At 43.3% G+C, this 20,130-nt stretch overlaps 2 protein-coding genes across 7 annotated transcripts in view; both read right to left on the minus strand.

Moving 5' to 3' along the window:
* Nucleotides 1-1,976: 1,976 nt before the first annotated feature.
* On the minus strand, nt 1,977-19,845 carry RNF135 (ring finger protein 135). Its single transcript, XM_049701930.1, is given in 9 exon segments — nt 1,977-2,041; nt 2,044-2,438; nt 2,440-2,500; nt 4,020-4,109; nt 9,987-10,067; nt 10,070-10,148; nt 13,384-13,527; nt 17,038-17,356; nt 19,841-19,845. Coding segments are annotated over 9 exon segments (1,233 nt in total). The 3' UTR covers nt 1,977-1,982.
* The window catches only part of ADAP2 (ArfGAP with dual PH domains 2), a 33,805-nt gene continuing 33,474 nt past the window's right edge, over nt 19,800-20,130 (minus strand). For all 6 annotated transcript variants that reach the window (XR_004481996.2, XR_004481995.2, XR_004481994.2 and 3 more), the window contains one exon: nt 19,800-19,998. The gene's annotated coding sequence lies outside the window, so the exon portion shown is untranslated. The remainder of the gene's footprint in view (nt 19,999-20,130) is intronic.

Here is a 20,130-nt window from a genome sequence, read left to right on the forward strand (position 1 = left end):
TCACAACTCTGTAAACATACTAAAACACATTTATTTGTACACTTTAAATAGGTGAATTTTATAGTATGTAAACTATATCTCAACAAAGCCGTTAAGAAAAAGATATATCAGGGTTTTTTAGGGTTTATGCTAGGGATGCATGTTTGAGTGCTAAAACTCTAAAGAAATGCAAGTAAGTGATTACTATAAAAGTCAGGATGCCTTTCAGGTGGATGGAGGGTTTTGTGATTGGAATGGGGCACATGAAAGAGCTTCTGGGGTGGGCAGCAAGGTTTTCTTTCTTTCTTTTTTTTTTTAATAAATTTATTTGTTTATTTATTTTTGGGCTGCATTGGGTCTTTGTTGCTGTGTGTGGGCTTTCTCTAGTTGTGGCGAGCGGGGGCTACTCTTTGTTGCGGTGCGTGGGCTTCTCATTGCGGTGGTTTCTCTTGTGGAGCACGGGCTCTAGGCATGCGGGCTTCAGTAGTTGTGGCACGTGGACTAAGTAGTTGTGGCTCATGGGCTCTAGAGCGCAGGCTCAGTAGTTGTGGCGCACGGGCTTAGTTGCTCTGAGGCATGTGGGATCTTCCCAGACCAGGACTCGAACCTGTATTCCCTGCATTGGTAGGTGGATTCTCAACCACTGGGCAACCAGGGAAGCCCAAGGCTTTATTTCTTGACCTGAAAGGTAGTTACAAGTGTGTTTAATAATAATAATTATTATTATTCCTTACACTGCACATGTGTTTTGTGTAGTTTTCTCTGTCCATTCTGTTAATATAATAAAATGATTCTAAAAAATAGGGGAAATCAAGTATGAGATGATACCATGTGCCAGCCAGACTGTAAGGACCCCCCTCACCTCCTGGTATTCATGCCCTTGTGAACCCCACCCCCTTAAATGTGGGCGGGACCTGTGACTTGCTTCTAACCAATAGAATAAGGCAAAGGTGATGGCATACGTGTGATTATATGTCCCTGTGGTTACATTATATAAGATTTAATGTCCACCTTGCTAGGAAACTTGATCTCCCTTGTTGGCTTTGAAGAAGTAAGCAGCCATGTTGCAGAGGTCCACCAAGTAAGGAGCTGAGGGGGGTCCTCAGTCTGACAACTCACAAGGAACTGAATCCTGCCGACAACCACATGAGCTTGGAAGCAGATGCTTCCCCAGTGGAGCCTCAGATGTCACCCGGCCCCAGTTCACACCCTGACTGCAGCTTGTGAGACTCCAAAACAGAGGCCTCAGCTAAGCTGTATCCTGACTCCTGGCCCACAGAAGCTGCGAGAGAATAAATATGTGTTGTTTGCAACCACTGAATGTGTGATAATAGTATTACACAGCAATTGATAGCACGCCCCTTGTGTGTGTGTAGGGGGGGTCCCCTAAAATCAATCTCATTTTCAGTGATGCACTAGAAGGACTCACAGAACTCAGCAAAGCTGTTATACTTACGGTTACAGATGATTACAGTGAAAGGATACAGGTTAAAACCAGCAACAGAAAAAGGCACATAGGGCAGAGGCCAAGAGAGCCCACTCACTCCTCTCTCAGTGGAGTTATGGGGACAATGTTTAATTCTCCCAGGATGACGTATGACAACACACACGGAATACTGCCAACCAGGGAAGCACATTCAAGTCTTGGTGCCCAAGGCTTTGACTGGCGGTCGGTCATGCAGGCAGACTCACCGCCCAAGTGGCTGACCTTAGTTTCCAGCCCTTCCAGAAATCAAACTGATACTGTGTGGCCCAAGGCCCTCAGATAAACACACTCTTATCAGGCAGGATATTCCAAGGGCTTAGATACTATCTCCCACTCAAGAGCCTGTCCTTTCTTGTAACCGGTCCGCGCAGGGTTTGAACAATGCAAGCCTGCTGGGTTAAACATTTACTTTGCATCCCTTAACTTTGGAAGCGGGATGTTAACTTGAGTCAAGTTGACTCCCTGCTTGAAGGCAGAGAGACCAGGAAATCAACATGGTTTAACACCAAGGGAATGTTTATACGTTTATTTGCCTCATAGTCAGAGAGCTTCCAGGGAATAAGCCATACAGCCAGAGGCAGGGTGCAGAGGAAAGGCAGCAGAGACTGGGCACTCAGAGACGAGCTTCACCTGATCAGCCACGGAATAGAAGGCAAGCTTTCCCTCCTCAAGGTCCAGCCAGATGCCCACCACACTAGGTCTGTTTGAGCCAAGGACAGTTTTCTTGACCATGTCCCATGCAGAGAGCTGGCTAGTCCCTTTCCACTCTACATACCAGGAGTCCCTGGTCCTTCCCAGGATCTGGTCACGCCTCATCCCCCAGGAAGCCACCCCAACTGCCCAGTGGCTACATCGCTGAGTGTCCAGTTCCCAATACTGCTGCCCAGAAGAGAGAGCCTGGGAACATAAGGCCTGGCAGGAGGCAAGCCTCTCATGACTCCAGGGATAGGGCTGTGGGCGGTGAGATACAGTGATCCTTGGACACCTCCAGGCTACAGGAGAGGCTCCCTAGGTCAAAGGTTGGATTGATGACCCCTGGGGAAAAAAACCAGAACAGGACTAGCCACCTCTGATGGTTCATGCTAAGAGGTCTTCAAATAGCAAAAGGCAGCTTTGTGTCTTTGAGTGTGATAAAGTTTTACACATCCTGGCATTAAAACTGGTGCATCAAGGGACTTTCCTGGTGGCAAAGTGGTTAAGAATCTGCCTGCCAATGCAGGGAACACAGGTTCAAGCCCTGGTCCGGGAAGATCCCACATGCCACGGAGAAACTAAGCCCGTGCACCACAACTACTGAAGCCTGTGTGCCACAACTACTGAAGCCCGTGCGCCTAGAGCCCGTGCTCCGCAACAAGAGAAGCTACTGCAATGAGAAGCCCGTGCACTGCAACGAACAGTAGTCCCCGCTCGCCGCAACTAGAGAAAGCCCGTGTGTAGTAATGAATACCCAACACAGCCAAAATAAATTTTAAAAAAATATATTGGTGCATCAACTTGCAGTAGGACCTTGTTATACATACCCCTGATGTTGTTCTAGTAACAATACCCTCCTTTCTCACCTTAATTTCTACTTACCCATTAGCCCTCTTTCAGGAAGCCCCCTGCCCCAGCAAAAGTCACGTCTTGGGGCTTCCCTGTTGGCGCAATGGTTGGGAGTCCACCTGTCGATGCAGGGGACGCGGATTCGTGCCCCGGTCCAGGAAGATCCCACATGCGGCGGAGCGGCTGGGCCTGTGAGCCATGGCCGCTGAGCCTGCGCGTCCGGAGCCTGTGCTCCGCAACGGGAGAGACCACAACAGTGAGAGGCCCGCGTACCGCAAAAAAAAAAAAAAAAAAAGTCACATCTTGCTTTTTCCCTAATACTTTACCTGATCTCTTATGATACTTACCATCTTCTACCTGTAGTACAGTGATTGATGACCATGGCTGTTTATATCTCTCCACTTACACATGATCTTCCTGATTAAGGATCATGTCATTCATTTTGTATATTTCATAATGTTTTCTTTTAAGGGAGTAAATAATTACTAATACACAGCATTCCTACTCTAGGCTCATACTTACACACATTCATTCAGCCTCATGACAATCCTACAAGGGAAGTAAGTACTATTATCCCCATCTTACAGATGAGGGAACTGAGGCTCTGAGAGATTACGTGACTTGTCCAAGATCACACAGCTAGTGAGAGGAGGAGCTGGGAGTCAAACCCAAGCAGTCTGGCTCCAGGATCCGTGCTCGCAAGGACCACTCCAGACTCGGACAGTGATGGTAGTTAAACAGGTTGGGGGATTGGCAGTTGGCAGTAAATGGTGGCCCCAGCATGGATGCCCAAAGTTGCCTGGGTTCTGAGTGCTCATGGGTCTGGCTTAGCCTGGAATTTGGGAGTCTTCAACTCCTTTTATCTTTGTGATCAGCTCCCCATGGAGAGGGGCCAGGTGTGGGGGAACTAGCCAAGGAGTGAGCCTAACAGCAGAGAGATGGACACAGCACGCTCTTGCAGCTCCTTGCTGAAGCAGGTCAAACCCAGGTTGTAAGCAGACCACATACTTACATTGAGCGAACGAGGAAGCCCTCTTGGGTGCCAGGTGGCTCTGGTCAGGCAGTGGGCATGAGGAGGAAGACAGAGCTTCTGGTAGTTCAACTATGGAATCAAAAAAATTGGGAGAGGGGCTTCCCTGGTGGCGCAGTGGTTGAGAATCTGCCTGCCAAGGCAGGGGACACGGGTTCGAGCCCTGGTCTGGGAGGATCCCACGTGCCGCAGAGCAACTAGGCCCGTGAGCCACAATTACTGAGCCTGCGCGTCTGGAGCCTGTGCTCCGCAACAAGAGAGGCCGCGATAGTGAGAGGTCCACGCACCGCGATGAAGAGTGGCCCCCACTTGCCACAAGTAGAGAAAGCCCTCGCACGGAAACGAAGACCCAACACAGCCAAAAATAAATAAATTAATTAATTATTTTTAAAAAAAGCAACGAACAGTGAGAGAGAGAGAGAGAGACGTTTGAGAGAGAGAGAGAGAGAGAGAGACATTTAAAAAAAAAAAATTGGGAGGGGAAGAAAGTCCCATCAAAAAAAGGCAAATAGAAAGTATCCAAACATCGTGATCAGCACATACAGCTTGTCCTCCTCATCATCAGATCTTGATCAGGCAGTACATCCAGCTTAGGTACATCCAGCCCCATGTTCTTACCATGGACTTTTTTTTTTTTTTACTGTCTGTTTCCTCACTGAGTTCTAAGCTCCTTGCTGGCAGAGACCTTGTTCATCTCTGTATTCTAAGCACAAGCCCATCGCCAGGCACATAGGAAGTTTTTCATGCATATTTATCAATATGCATGATAAAGGGATCACAGCCTCATGCAAGGGATCACGGGCACCCTGACACCCAGAATATCCACGCCCCCCAGGTCAGTGCTTTAAACTGTTATAAAACTGGGGAACATGAGATTCATCACAACTGCTAGGACCTATTACCTCTCAGTGTACATTGAGGGTTTCTTTTTTATTGAAGTATAGTTGATTTACAACGTTGTTTTAATTTCTGCTGTAAAGCAAAGTGATTCAGTTATACATATATATATTCTTTTTCATATTCTTTTCCATTATGGTTTATCACAGGATATTGAATATAGTTCCCTGTGCTACACAGTAGAACCTTGTTGTTTATCCATTCTATATGTAACAGTTTGCATCGGCTAATCCCAAACTGTACTAAAGTTTAATTGTTACCTTAAAACTACTATGTGCTTGCAATGACCATAGATAGGTAGAATAAGGGACAGTAAGGGAAATGTCAGAGTATGGACTGTGAAGGTGAAATTTTCCCCTATTTGTACCTTGAGGTGACAGCAGCATAAAGTGAATCCAAGAGTCAGACTGAGAAGAGACAAAAGGCCCTATCTAGGGTGTGGGCTGTGAACACTTAGGTCATGAGAGCAGGAGAGCTGCCCTTCAAGAAGCCATGCTCAAAATCTACGTGGGGTACCACTCTTCTTTCTATTGAGCTGATAGGATTTTACTTATCGTTAATTACAGTTTTAAAAATGTTTGTAAGAACTGCTAGCTACTTCTTTCATTTTTTAGCTAACACAAGTTTTTCCCCTAGTGATAGAGAAAATAATCTACACTTGACTGGTTGGTTCTTAAAAATACTTAGAAAAAAGAAACGAAATTGAGTTATTTGTAGTGAGGTGGATGGACCTAGAGTCTGTCATACAGAGTGAAGTAAGTCAGAAAGAGAAAAACAAATACCGTATGCTAACACATATATATGGAATCTAAGGAAAAAAAAAAGTCATGAAGAACCTAGGGGTAAGACAGGAATAAAGACACAGACCCACTAGAGAATGGACCTGAGGATATGGGGAGGGGGAAGGGTAAGCTGTGACAAAGTGAGAGAGTTGCATGGACATATATACACCACCAAACGTAAAATAGATGGCTGGTGGGAAGCAGCCGCATAGCACAGGGAGATCAGCTCAGTGCTTTGTGACCACCTAGAGGGGTGGGATAGGGAGGGTGGGAGGGAGGGAGACGCAAGAGGGAAGAGATATAGGAACATATGTATATGTATAACTGATTCACTTTGTTATAAAGCAGAAACTAACACACCATTGTAAAGCAATTATACTCCAATAAAGATGTTAAAAAATACTTAGAAAAAAAGAAACATGACGTACATTCATAAATATTGAGTAGCTATTAAATAAGACACTGGTAACTATTACAGAAATGAAGTATTTTGATATGTTAATCTCTCTGGGTATAAACTCAACTGCTTACCCACTGATTATGATAGGTTTCATAAAAGAACAAAAAATGATAGTTCATTAAACAATTGATTTGCCAGAAATATTTGTTATATAAACTTAATTGCTGAGAAATTTCTTTAAAACAGAATCTAAAGAATCTCATTTCTCTACTAAGAGAATAAGCTACAGGCTTTTTTTTTTTTTAAAGTAGCCAGGATCCCTTGGATCCCTTGGGAATTTAAAATAATAATTTCAAGAACAAACCATTCTAAGCAGAATTGTTCTGCATAAAATTACAGTTGACCCTTGAATAGCACAGGTCTGAACTGCAAAGGTCCATTTATCTTTTTCAATAAATATACAAAAATATATGTGGATCAAAAATATATGTGGATCAATAAATATATGTGGATCAATAAATACACAAAAATATATGTGTAGAACGTCACGTGCAAGACTTGTTTTGAAGTGGATAGCCTTTCCTTACATAAGCATAAGGTGAGTGATATTTAATATAAAATTAGTAGTGTGTTAGTTTTCCTTCTCTCCAGTTTTCTTTCTCTCCCTCTCTATCAGCCTACCATCATAGGTAACTGTTTTGTTTTAAAAAAATAACAATGTTCCTAATACTGTGTTATGAATATGACTGTAATATGGTATGCCATAAAAATTTTATAATGATTAATCCATTAGTGTATAGGCTAGGCTACCACAAAGCAAGCATACTGTTGCTTCTTTGTTATCAATGCATGAATAGTTACACCTGTAAATAAATGTTTCTTTTTTGCATTATCTTTTTTGCATTATCTTTTCATTTTTGATGTCTTTCTTTTTTGCATTATCTTTTCATTTTTGATGTCTAGTGTTAGTAATATGTATAACATCCTCAGTGCTTTTTATCATATAAGACAATGTGTATGTAGATACTGACAGACAGACGATTCATCTCATAAACAGATGATGTAAACTTACAGTATAGATAGCTACAGCAGAGTACTGTAAATGTATTTTCTCTTCTTTATGCTTTTCTTAATAAAGTTTTTTCTCTGGCTTACTTTATTGTAAGAATACAGTATATAATACATAAAACATACAAAATATGTGTTAATCAACTGTTTATGTTATCTGTAAGGCTTCCAGTCAGCAGTACGCTATTGGTAGTTAAGTTTTGGGGCAGTCAAAAGTTATAGTGAAGACGTCCCTGGTGGCACAGTGGTTAAGAATCCGCCTGCCAATGCAGGGGACACGGGTTCGAGGCCTGGTCCGGGAAGATCCCACATGCCACAGAGCAACTAAGCCCGTGCGCCACAACTACTGAGCTTGCGCTCTAGAGCCCGCGAGCCACAACTACTGAAGCATGCGCACCTAGAGCCCGAGCTCCGCAACAAGAGAAGCCACTGCAATGAGAAGTCCACAGACCACAATGAAGAGTAGTCCCCGCTCGACGCAACTAGAGAAACCCCACGTGCAGCAACGAAGACCCAACGCAGCCAAAGATTAATTAATTAAAAATATAAATAAATAAAATAAAATAGGACTCCTGTTTACAAAAAAGAAAAAAGTTATAGTCAGATTTTTGGCTGTATAGGCGTTTGGTGCCCCTAACCCCCATGTTGTTCAAGGGTCAACTGTACTCCTCAGTAATTAAATTTGTATTACAAATAATCACCCCTGCTGGGTAAGCTACACCAAAATGCTTATCAAAACTTTAGTGTGCATGAAAATCCCCTGCAAAGTTGTCAAAAATGCAAATCCTTGGGGCTTACTCCCAGAGATGCTAACTCAATAGTCTGGCCATGGGCTTTGGATTCTGCTTTTTTTTTAAGGGTGGAAAGATTTTTAATTAATATTATGAAGTCACCATAATACAGATATCAAAGCCACAAAAAGAACATATAAGGAAGAAAAAAAAAAACATAGGCCAACAAACCTGGAGATTATCTGCATTCTTATTAGTGTTACAGAGAGGCCCGGGTTATACTCAAGAAACACTGTGCCCTTTAAGCTGCCTGATTTCCGTGGCAGCTCATGGTATGTTTACATAGGGTCAAAGGAAACCATTGTGATGAGGCAGTCAAATTGCTTAGCAGCTGTTAAAGTGCTGGCTTGAAGAATAACTAATCTATTGTCTTAAAAACAATCTTGTGAGAACTTCAGGAAATGATGTTTCAGGAAATAGGCATATATTCAGATCTTATGTTTTAAAACTGTCCTGGACTGGTCCAAATAATCAAAATCAAAATACCAAAATAATCAACGTTGTACTTGCTAAGGCATACTTGAATTTTCTAAGTTAAATTTTAAAAATACTTAATATGTATACTTAATTCCTCAAAAAATTAAATATAGAATTACCATATGATCCAGTAATTCCACTTGTAGGCATATATACAAAAGAATTGAAAGCAAGATCTCAAAGAGATGTTCATACCCATACTGATTTGTAAAGGTATCAAGATATATTAAGTAAAAAAAGAAAAGCAAAATGCAGAACAGTGTATACAATATGCTAACTTTTGTGTAAAAAAAAAAGATTGGGGGAGATAAGAATATAAACTTGTGTTTGCTTGTACTTACAAAAGTAAATTCTGAATGGACACTTAAGAAAACTAGTAAAGGTGGTTAACTGGGGGAATAAGAAGAATTGGACGAGAGTAGGAACACAACACTTTTGTTGTGCCTTTTTATATTTTTTGATTTTTGAATTAAAATTTTTAAATTTAATCCTCAAGTTTAAAGCTCGAGTTTAGATTTTAAATTAGGAACCCATCCTAAATTTAGGAGCACACAGGAGCTAAGAGGTCACTTTATTTCTCAGATCATTTTTGGAACAATTAATAAACTGTACTCTAACTGGTTTCCTTAAGAAACTTTTCCCAAGGAATCATGCTTCTCCACTTAAATAAGAAACTTTTTAACAGAGCAAGATGATTTAAATATCTAAAAGCTCTAAGAGATACGTCTCTAAAGCATACAAAGCCTGCCGTGGCCGAGTCAGGAGGCAGAGGCAGGGGAGACCAGAGCACTTGTCTAAGGGGCAGGTGTGCATTGTTTTTCAATCCTGAGCCACTGAACAACAGCGAACCTAAAAGTCAGGACAGAAAGGTTGTTTTCTACATTGTTACCCTTTATTATTAAACACACTGGCCAGAGATTACAGTTGAGTAGAATTTTTTTTTTTATTTTTGCGGTACGCGGGCCTCTCACTGTTGTGGCGTCTCCCGTTGCGGAGCACAGGCTCCGGACACGCAGGCTCAGCGGCCATGGCTCACAGGCCCAGCCGCTCCGCGGCATGTGGGATCCTCCCGGACCGGGGCACGAACCCGTGTCCTCTGCATCAGCAGGCGGACTCTCAACCACTGCGCCACCAGGGAAGCCCAGTTGAGTAGAATTTATGAAGAACTATATACAAAGTTGCATGCTTCATTAATAAGGACATTTACTAGTGAAAAATAAAAAGCTGCCTATTTCTGAATCTCCTCAGGTAGATAACACAGATGCACGGTGAGCAAGCAAAATCAGATCTAGGTTCTGGATTTATAGATCTTAGAAAACGAGTTTCTATCTATGAAGGGCCTGTGATACATCACACCTCCAGTCAGGTCCAAAAACACATCCAGTCACAAAAATAGCTCAGCCCACTCCTTCCTCATTCACACCACAGGGATAACACAGCTGGGCTCTCAGATCCTGTCCCCAAAAAACAAAGCCACGGAACGCTGCCCCAACTTCCATAATTAAACCTCCTCTACCAAATAAAATCAACTCACCCTGCATTTGTTCTTCAAGGGCCTCTTTCCACATGAAGTTTTCTTGTAATTTTTCCTGGATCTCTTCTAGGTCATGGAGATGTCTCTCATTTTCCCCTCAGGTGTGTTGGAAGTCACTAGTTTTGGAGAAGCCAAGGAAAAGTCCACCCCATCTGACAAAGCCTATTGATGAATCATTTAAAAAAAAAAAAGAAGAAGAAGAAGGAGAAGGAGAATAATAATAATAGGAAGAAGAAGAAAGGAAGGAAGGAAGGAAGAAGGAAAAAAGAAAATCTCTTAAGGAATGCATCGAATATATTCCAGTTCGGGGCTTCCCTGGTGGCTCAGTGGTTGAGAGTCCGCCTGCCGATGCAGGGGACACAGGTTCGTGCCCCGGTCCGGGAAGATCCCACATGCCGCGGAGTGGCTGGGCCCGTGAGCCATGGCCACTGAGCCTGCGCGTCCGGAGCCTGTGCTCCGCAACGGGAGAGGCCACAGCAGGGAGAGGCCCACGTACAGCAAAAAAAAAAAAAAAAATATATATATATATATATATATATATATATATATATTCCAGTTCTACCAACCATCTGTAATTTTCTACTTACCTCCTAACGGGTTTTTCAAAACATAGTTAGGTCCTCAAAGTATGCGCCTTGAAAACAATCTGGAATGATAAACAGTATGGCAAAAGTATTAGAGAATGGCGATGTCTTGGTGATGCGGTTACGGATGATTTTCATTTGTTTTTTCAACTGCAATATATTTTCTAGTGTTTTGTACAACAGATATGGGGTTCTTAGCTCATACCCCCAAAACGTTCGAAAATTTTAGGCCCATCTTATAGGGGCTTTACAAAATAAATAATACAGATAGTCACTAAGATAAGCTACAGAGGCTGAAATAATCTTCCCCAGACTGCTATCATAACTCTTCCTAAGGGCCAAGACAAACATGTTGCCTGCATACAGGCCCTGCTCTCTGGGGCCTCTAACACACACTCCCTGATTTTCTTTAACTTCAGGTCCTGTTATTCCCCAACACAGACTCTCATCTGCTCACCACCTTCCCACCTTCAGCACCTGACTTTCCTTCCCAACTTTGCAAAATCCATTTCCCATTCTTTTTGCCAATCATAACAGGGGTAGGTACCACCTGCTGAATATTTTCCACTGCTCACCTCTAATTTGCCTAACAACTTTCCAAGATAGGTTTATTATCCCCATTTTACAAAAGAGGGAGTTCATGGAGGTTAACTATATTGTCATAGCTAATTTGATTGTCCCACATTTTCACATTGCTCAAGCACTTTTTTAAGCAAGATCTTTAAAAAAAAATCTCCACATTAAACCAATGAGGTGCAGGCCACGGATCATTTTTGTTTGTTTTACAGATAGAAATCTGAGACTCAGAAAGATGAAATGACTTGTCCAAGGTCATAATACTAGTGAGTGGCAATGTCAGGACTTATGGACGGACTCTCAGACCTTCTACCCCAACACACTGCATCCCTGAGGACCCATTTATTCACTCACTCAAATACACTGGGTGTTTGTTGAGCACTTACTATGTGCCAAGCACTGTGTTAGGCTTGGGGATACAAGAGTGAACAAAGGAACAAAAGCCATTAAGGTCACTGCCCTCATAGAGCTTAGAGTCCGGTGCAAGGGAAGAGGGATGAAAGACATTAATAAATTATGGTGCCAATCATTATCAAGTCACAACTGTAACAACTGCTACAAATGAAAGGTACATGGAATCATACGTAAGAGCCTCTAATAAGGGGATTTGACTTGTTCAAGGAAATCAGTGAAGGCTTCTCCAAGGAAGTGATAATCTAGCTGAGGTCTGAAGGATGAGCAGGCACTACCTACATGACAGAGTAAAAGAAGAACATTCCATGGTGTGGGCCCTGTGATGGGAAGAAGTGTGACGCTCTGGAGGGAACAAATCAGAGCAATTAAAAGACTTTGGTAGAAATCCAGGCAAGAAATAGTCATAGGATTGGATTAGAGTCGTCTTTAAGGAGCTGAAGAATAGTAAATAGGGGGCTTCCCTGGTGGCACAGCGGTTAAGAATCCGCCTGCCAATGCAGGGGACACGTGTTCGAGCCCTGGTCCAGGAAGATCCGACATGTCGCAGAGCAATTAAGCCCGTGCGCCACAACTACTGAGCCTGCCCTGTAGAGCCCGCGAGCCACAACTACTGAAGCCCATGCACCTAGAGCCCATGCTCCGCAACAAGAGAAGCCACCACAATGAGAAGCCGGCGCACCGCAACAAAGAGTAGCCCCCACTCTCAGCAACTAGAGAAAACCCGCGTGCAGCAGCGAAGACCCAATGCAGCCAAAAATTAAATAAATAAACTTTTTTTTTTTTAAAAAAGAATAGTAAATAGATTCAAGACATGTTTAGGCAGATGATGGAAGAGGTGACATGATTCCCAGGTTTCTGGCTTGTGCACTTGGAAGGGCTACAGGGTCAGTTGCTGAGACGGGGTATTCCAGAGGAGAAACAGTGCAGGACGGATTAAGTGCGATGTGTCTTTGAGATGCTAAGAGAAGATGAGAAGGAAGACACCAGACCAGAACTCAGAGAAGGGTCCAGGCTGAAGCTATATTTGTGCACAGAGGTGGTAGTTAAAACCACAGGAATGCAGAGGACCATGTAGGGGGAACAGACAGCGACCTACAACTCAGCCTTGAAGAATCCCAGCATCTCACTGCTTAGCAGCGGAGAGTAAACCTGCAAAACAGACTGAAAAGGAGCAGCTGGAGAGAAATGCAGAAAGGCTGGAAGACTCGTGTCCCAGAGCTAAGGGAAAAGAAAGCTTCAAGAATGAAGTTGTAAAAAGAAGCAGACTCACAGATATAGAAAATACATTAGTGGTTACCAGTGGGTACAGGAGAGGGTGAGGGGCAATATAGAGATAGGGCAGTGGGAGGAACAAACTGTTGGGTGTAAGATAGGCTACAAGGATATATTGTACATACAGAAAATATAACCAGTATTTTCTAATAACTGTAAATGGACCGTAACCTTTCAAAATTATACAAAAATTTTTAAAAATTAAAAAAAAAAAGAATGAAGTTGTGGTTGACTGTGTCAAAGGCTGCTGAAAGGCCAATGAGGATAAGAGCTAGAACGTCTACAGGATTTGCGTAGAGGTCACGGGTGATCTTAGAGCTGGTTAGGTGGAGTGATAAGGATAGAACCTAGCCCACTTGAAGCCTTCTTACATCACCTCAAGCATTCCAAAGTCCCGATCATCCCTGTTTGGTGGTGAAGAGCATGGTAAAAGACGGGGACTTAGCACATCCTTCAACTGCAAACCGATTCAGGTTGCTCCCTAGCTGTCCCAGGGAGCTGTCCCTAGCGCCACCCCCTGGCACATCCTTTCTTCTCCCAGATGAGCCTACCACAGCCAGGATGCTCATTTCATTGTCTGGTTCAGATTCTGGGAGATGTCTCTGACTCTGAAGGCTCCTGACAGTATCTATAAGCCGTTCCACCAGCTCTGCGAGCCCCCAGCCAACTTCTGTGATGCTCTTCTGCGCCACCGCCTTTAAAAGAGCAAAGCAGAACACAAAGCTGGACCCAGGAACCAGTTCTAGACAGAGGGAGCTGTAAACACTGGATAAAGGAGGCAGGCAAGGAAGTGACAAAAATGTCTAGAGGGCAAGGAGGTAAGCTCCCTGGACCTTTGGCATGCCCATTTCCCCCTACTGGTGGTCCAGTGGCCATAACAGAGAACCAGAGTTCATCCATAGGATGGGGGAGGGGGAGGGGGTGAGGCATGAAGGGAAGCCTAGGGGTCATTTTGAACAGGGGAAGTCAGAGACGAAATAGGGTGAGAGCCTGGAGGTTTGGCAGCACTGGTGGCAGCTGATGAGGTGAGTGGAAGGCATTTGGCTCGGGTTTCAGCTCCACTCTCAACTCTGACTGACTCGTCCTGTGTCTTCATCACTCCTTTCATAAATAAAAGCGACCATCCCTCCTTCTCTTCAACAGTGAAAAGGATCGACTATGTAAAGATCTTGGAGACTTTAAAGTGATGTGCAGATGCAAACTCTTTTTGTTTGTTTATTGACATCCTTCACATTTAAAGAAACATTCAGATGAGAATGCTAAACCACTCCACTTCCGGAGCTTCATCTGCTCAGCTGCCTGGCTGGGAATGGGAGGAAGTTTTGCAGCCAACACATTCTGGCAACACCCTCAAGACCTGGTCACAGTCATCGGAGGCAGGCGGGGCCCAGACTTCAATGGAGAAATTTGCATTACCTCCAAAAGAGGTCCTACGGAGAGCCACAGAAATACAAGATGTTCATCATCTTACTCTAAATAAACCGGAGTTTTTAGAACTTTGGAGGGACATTTTTCACTTTTTAAATTATGCTGGAACCTCAAAAACTGGAGAACCAGTTTTTCATCTCTAAGAAGCACTGACGTCCCTCAAAATAGCATGTGTTTTGGAAGCCATATGCAGACTATTTTATAGAGGAGGTGGCTGACCACGGGTACAATTGTTTGCTCTTAAATTTCCAGATCTCACTCTTAAATATTCAGGCAGCTGGAATTCTGGAATGGAGCCCTTATCTAGACACCTGAACAAATTAAAAACTTTAAAAAATAAGTGTTTGCTTTTTCCATCCATAAAAGAACTGCACACTCATTGTGGTGAATTTAGAAAATACAGAGAATGAGAAAGAAGAAATGTTTTAAATTATCCGATATCCTACCATCCACAGGCAATCATTTTAATTTAAAAGCCAGTGGAAAGTATATTCAGTCACTATAAGCTATACTAACAAAGGGTTTTAAGGACCTGAGGAATAATGCTGTATTTATTTATTTATTGCCTGCACCACTTGGTTTATAGGATCTCAGTTCCCCGACCAGGGACTGAACCCGGGCCACAGCAGTGAAAGCACCCAGTCCTAACCACTAGACCACCAGGGAACTCCCAATGATGTATTTATAACCAAAAAGAAGAGAACAGTTTTATTCATAATTGCAAAAAAAAGGAAATAACCAATATGTCCATCAAAAGGTGAATAGATAAACTGTGGGACATCTACACAATGGAATATTATTTGACAATAAGAAGAAATGAGCTATCAAGCCACAAACCTTAATTTTGTTTAATGAAAGAAGCTAGCCTGAAAAAGCTAGATACTGTATGATTCCAAAGATACGACATTCTAGAAAGCGCAAAACTAAAGTGATAGCAAAAAGTCAGTGGTTGCCAGGGGTTGGGGAGAGGGAGGGGGTACAAAGAGGCAGAGTGCAGGGGATTTTCAAGGCATAAAACTGTTAACTACAGATACATGACTTCATGCATTTGTCAAAATCCATAGAACGGTACAACATAGAGAGTGAACCCTGATGTAAACTGTGGATTTTAGTTAATAACGACGTATCAATATTGGTTCATAAATTGTAACAAGTGTACCAAACTAATGCAAGATATTAATAATAAGGGTAACGATGAGGTGTATATGGGAATTTTCTGTACTATCTGTTCAATTTTCTGTAAGCCTAGAACTGCTCTAAAAAATAAAGTCTATTAATTAATTTTTTTTAAAAAAGAGGAGTGGATAGCTCCAAGCTCTTTTACCCTCCACCAACCCCGCCCCCCCCCCCCCACACAAACACAGAGAAACGTCTCAAGACAAGCAGAAACTGTCAGAACCAACTTTGTCAGAACTCTGGCAGACACTGACTCAAAAAAGCACAACCTGGCAGTAGGAAAGCTTTGTGGCATTTTGACTTGCTCTTGCCCCGTTCCCTTCCTGGCTCAGTGATGGTATTGAAAATTCCCAGCGTGAAACTCTGGTCCTGGTTCCCAAAGGAGCAGAGCAGATCTTATTCACAAACCATTGTGTCTGTCTGTTCTAACCTGGCTGGGGGTGCCTGAAGGAATGCCACAGGGTGCTCATCTTTGTTTCACCTAACCCAGAGCTCAGACCAGAAAGGTGGTGAGTATTGCTCAGAAGTTCTGCAAGCGGAGTTAAACTTGCAGGTGTCTGGGGCAAAAGACTGTGGTGGAAACAGACAATAACCTAAGTCCCAGAAGCAAATAGACCAGGAGCAAATAGACCTAAGTCCCAGGAGCAAAAGTTGGGGAAAATTGGAATCCTACTTTGTTAATGGGAATGCAAAGTATTGTTGTTGCTGTGGAATGCAGTTTGGCTGTTCCTCAATAAGTTAAACACAGAATTACCATATGATCCAACAATTCTACTCCTACCCAAAATAACTGAAAATAGGAACTCGGATACTTGTACATCAACGTTCACTGCAACATTACTCGCAATAATCCAGAGGCGGAAACAGTCCAAATGTCCATCGATGTTTGAATTGATTCAAAAAAAAAAAAAAGTGGTATAATCATACAAGGGAATTATTATTCAGCCACAAAAAGGAATGAAGTTCGGATACATGCTACGACATGAATGAATCTTGAAAACATTATAGCAAGTGAAAGAAGCCAAAGCCAGAAACAAACTGACAAATATTGTATGATTCCACTTCTATGAAGTATCTAGAGTAGGCAAAGTCACAGAGACAGAAAGTAGAATAGAGGTTACCAGGGGCTGGAGGGCAGGGGAGGGAGAAATTATTGCTTCATGGGTACAAAGCTTGTTTGTGGTGATGAAAAAGTTTTGGAACTAGATAGTGGTGATGGTTGCACGGCACTGTAAATATAATGCCACTGAATTGTACATTTTAAAATGGTTAAATGGCAAATTTTATGTTATATAATGTAAACATATTTTAGCACAATTAAAAATTGTCAGAGAGACACAGTGGGTGCAGAAAGACTGGAAATAAGTGGAAAGAGGCCAGGGTGGATAGCGCCTAGGTTGATAGGATTTCTGATTTTGATTTTTTTTTTTCTGCTTCATATTTTTCTGAACTTTCCAAATAACGGGTTCTACGTTCAGACTGAGAAAAGTAACGTGAAAATACAATCAGGAGGAGAGGAAGCGCCGTGGGGATAATGGGATGCAGTCGGCGCGCGCGGGCGGATGGAGGTCAGAGGGCAGTCTCTGGTCCCGCCTTCCTACCGGCAGCTGCGCTGTGCGGCGCGGGGTCCCGGGCGCTGGGTTCGGGCCCTCCAGCTCGCGTGCCTCCCGACTGTACTTGTCCTCCAGGTCCTGCATCATCGTGTTCTTCCGCAGCTGCAGCGGCCGCTCGGCGCCCTCGCGGCAGGTGGGGCAGGACCCGTGGCGCCCTGCGCCCCACAGACCCATCAGGCAGTTGTGACAGAAGCTGTGGCCGCAGGAGAGCGTGGCGGGCCGGGCCAACAGCTCGTGACAGATGATGCAGCCCAGGTCGTCCTCGGCCAGTCACATGGGGACGGCCGGGCAGGCGTCCAGGCCCGCCCTGGTCCCCAGACCGCCGCCGCTCCGCCCACCCCCGGCGTTGGCGCGCGGAAGTCAGGGCTACGCCGGGGGATGCCAGCCCTGCGGCTACGTCTCCTCCTGCTCCTCCCTCGCTCTCCCTGTCCCCTCCTCCTTCGCTGCAGCTTGGGTCCACCCTTGATTCCTTTTTTCCAGTCCTTTTTCAAGCTGATTTATGCGCTGGGAAATGCGCTCGCCCCAGGCCGTTAGAAACCCACTGATGTCCCAAAGATTTTCTTTAGCTTGATGTCCCCCACTCCCATCAAAGTGCAACCCTGGGACTTCCCTGGCGGTCCAGTGGTTGGGACCCCCGCTAACACTGCAGGGGGCGCGGGTTCGACCGCTGGTCGGGGAACTAAGATCCCACATGCCCCCCGGTGTGGCCAAAAGATATCGATAGATAGATAGATGATAGATAGATAGATAGATATAGATAGATAGGTAGATAATAAATAGGTAGATAGATAATAGATAGATTAGATAGATAATAGATTAGATAGATAATAGATAGGTAAGTAGATAGATAATAGATTGGATAGGTAGATAGATAATAGATTAGATAGATAGATAATAGATTAGATAGATAATAGGTAGATAGATAATAGATTAGATAGATTAAATAGATAATAGATAGGTAGGTAGATAGGTAATAGATTAGATAGGTAGATAGATAATAGATAGATAGATAATAGATAGATAATAGATAGATAATAGATAGATAGGTAAAGATAGATCGATAGATAATAGATAGGTAGATAGATAATAGATAGATAGGTAGATGGATTAGATTAGATAGATAATAGATAGATAGAGCGATAGATGGTAGAGGGATAGATTAGATAGATAGATTGGATAGATAGGTAGATAGATAATAGATAGGTAGGTAGATAGATTAGATAGATAGGTAGGTAGATAGATTAGATAGATAGGTAGATAATAGATAGATTAGATAGATAGGTAGATATATAATAGATTAGATAGATTAGATAGATAATAGATAGGTAAAGATAGATCGATAGATAATAGATAATGGATAGATAGGTAGATGGATTAGATAGATAATAGATAGATTAGATAGAGCAATAGATGATAGATAGATAGATAAATTAGATAGATTGGATAGATAGGTAGATAGATAATAGATAGGTAGATAGGTAGATAGATAATAGATTAGATAGATAGATAGTAGATAGGTAGGTAGATCAGATAGAAGGGGCTTCCCTGGTGGCGTAGTGGTTGAGAGTCCGCCTGCCGATGCAGGGGACACGGGTTCGTGCCCCGGTCCGGGAAGATCCCACATGCCGCGGAGCGGCTGGGCCCGTGAGCCATGGCCACTGAGCCTGCGCGTCCGGAGCCTGTGCTCCGCAACGGGAGAGGCCACAACAGTGAGAGGCCCGCGTACCACAAAAAAAAAAAAAAAAAAGGTTAGATAGATAGATAATAGATAAGATAGATTAGATAGATAGATAGATACCCCAACAACTCTTGGGAGGAGGAAAAGGAGTGGATTCGATTTAAGAACTCTTTTCTGAGAATGCGCCCACTAGGTGTCATCCAACCACTCCAAGTAGTGAGGGGTTGAAGAATACTCGGTGCAGAGAGCTGTGAAACTCTTTAAAAATACCGATGTTGTTTGGCCTCCACTCCCAGAGAGTCTGATTTCATTGTCTTGGGTGGAGCCCCAGCGGGGTATTTTTAAAAACATCCCCCAGATGATTCTAACGTGCAGCCAAAGTTGAGTGACCCCTAGACTTTTAAAATCGCTATTACAATGCAGAAGTGAGCCACTGTTTCCTTACTGCCCTCTGCTGACTGAAAGCACATTACCCGATAGACTTCAGGACAAAAATACTAAAGTTTGTTTTCTTTTTTTCTTATAATTTAATTTTTTTAAATTTTTATTCATTTATTTGTTTATTTATTGGCTGCGTTGGGTCTTTGTTGCTGCGCCTGGGCTTTCTCTAGTTGTAGTGAGCAGGGGCTGCTCTGGGCTTCTCATTGCAAGTGGCTTCTCTTGTGGAACACAGGGTTCTAGGTGCGCAGACTTCAGTAGTTGTGGCACGTGGGCTCAATAGTTGTGGCTCTTGGGCTCTAGAGTGCCAGCTTAGTAGTTGTGGCACTCGGGCTTAGTTGCTCCATGGCATGTGGGATCTTCCTGGACCAGGGCTTGAACCTGTGTCCCCTGCATTGGCAGGCAGATTCTTAACCACTGTGCCACCAGGAAAGTCCCAAAGTGTGTTTTCTTCAGGTAACAGGCCTGGCTCTGGCGGGGCTTGCTCTCTTCCTCCTCTCTTATTCCAGTCCCAAGTGCATTACAAGTAGAAAATGTAAGAGCTTGGAAGAGCAAAGTCCCCAAGAGACAAAGGAACTTACAGGCTTACACAGCAATAACTGAATGGCAGAGAACAGGGCCTGTATCTCCGTGATCTGTTGAAATGAACTAAAAATGTCTTATAGTTTATTTTACCCCATATTGCCTGGTGTCAAAGTAGGTACCAGATAATACAAATTTGTGTCTATTTCCAATACTGGAAATGACAGGAAGTAGTCCTTAGCGCTGCTCATCCAAGTTTCCAGCTCTTTCCCCGTCTAGGCACTTGGTAGGATTGGCACTTCTCTGACACTCTAGAAGTAATACGTCAACTTCACATCAGCTTAAAAAGCTAGTAAGTCGTTGCATCTTTTTCTGCCAGCTGCCCTAACTATGGAGATGAAATCGTAATTTGGTGGCCCCTGCCGGCCCACACTAGGACATGC

This window comes from Orcinus orca, chromosome 19 (assembly GCF_937001465.1).
Source record: "Orcinus orca chromosome 19, mOrcOrc1.1, whole genome shotgun sequence".
Taxonomy (NCBI): domain Eukaryota; kingdom Metazoa; phylum Chordata; class Mammalia; order Artiodactyla; family Delphinidae; genus Orcinus; species Orcinus orca.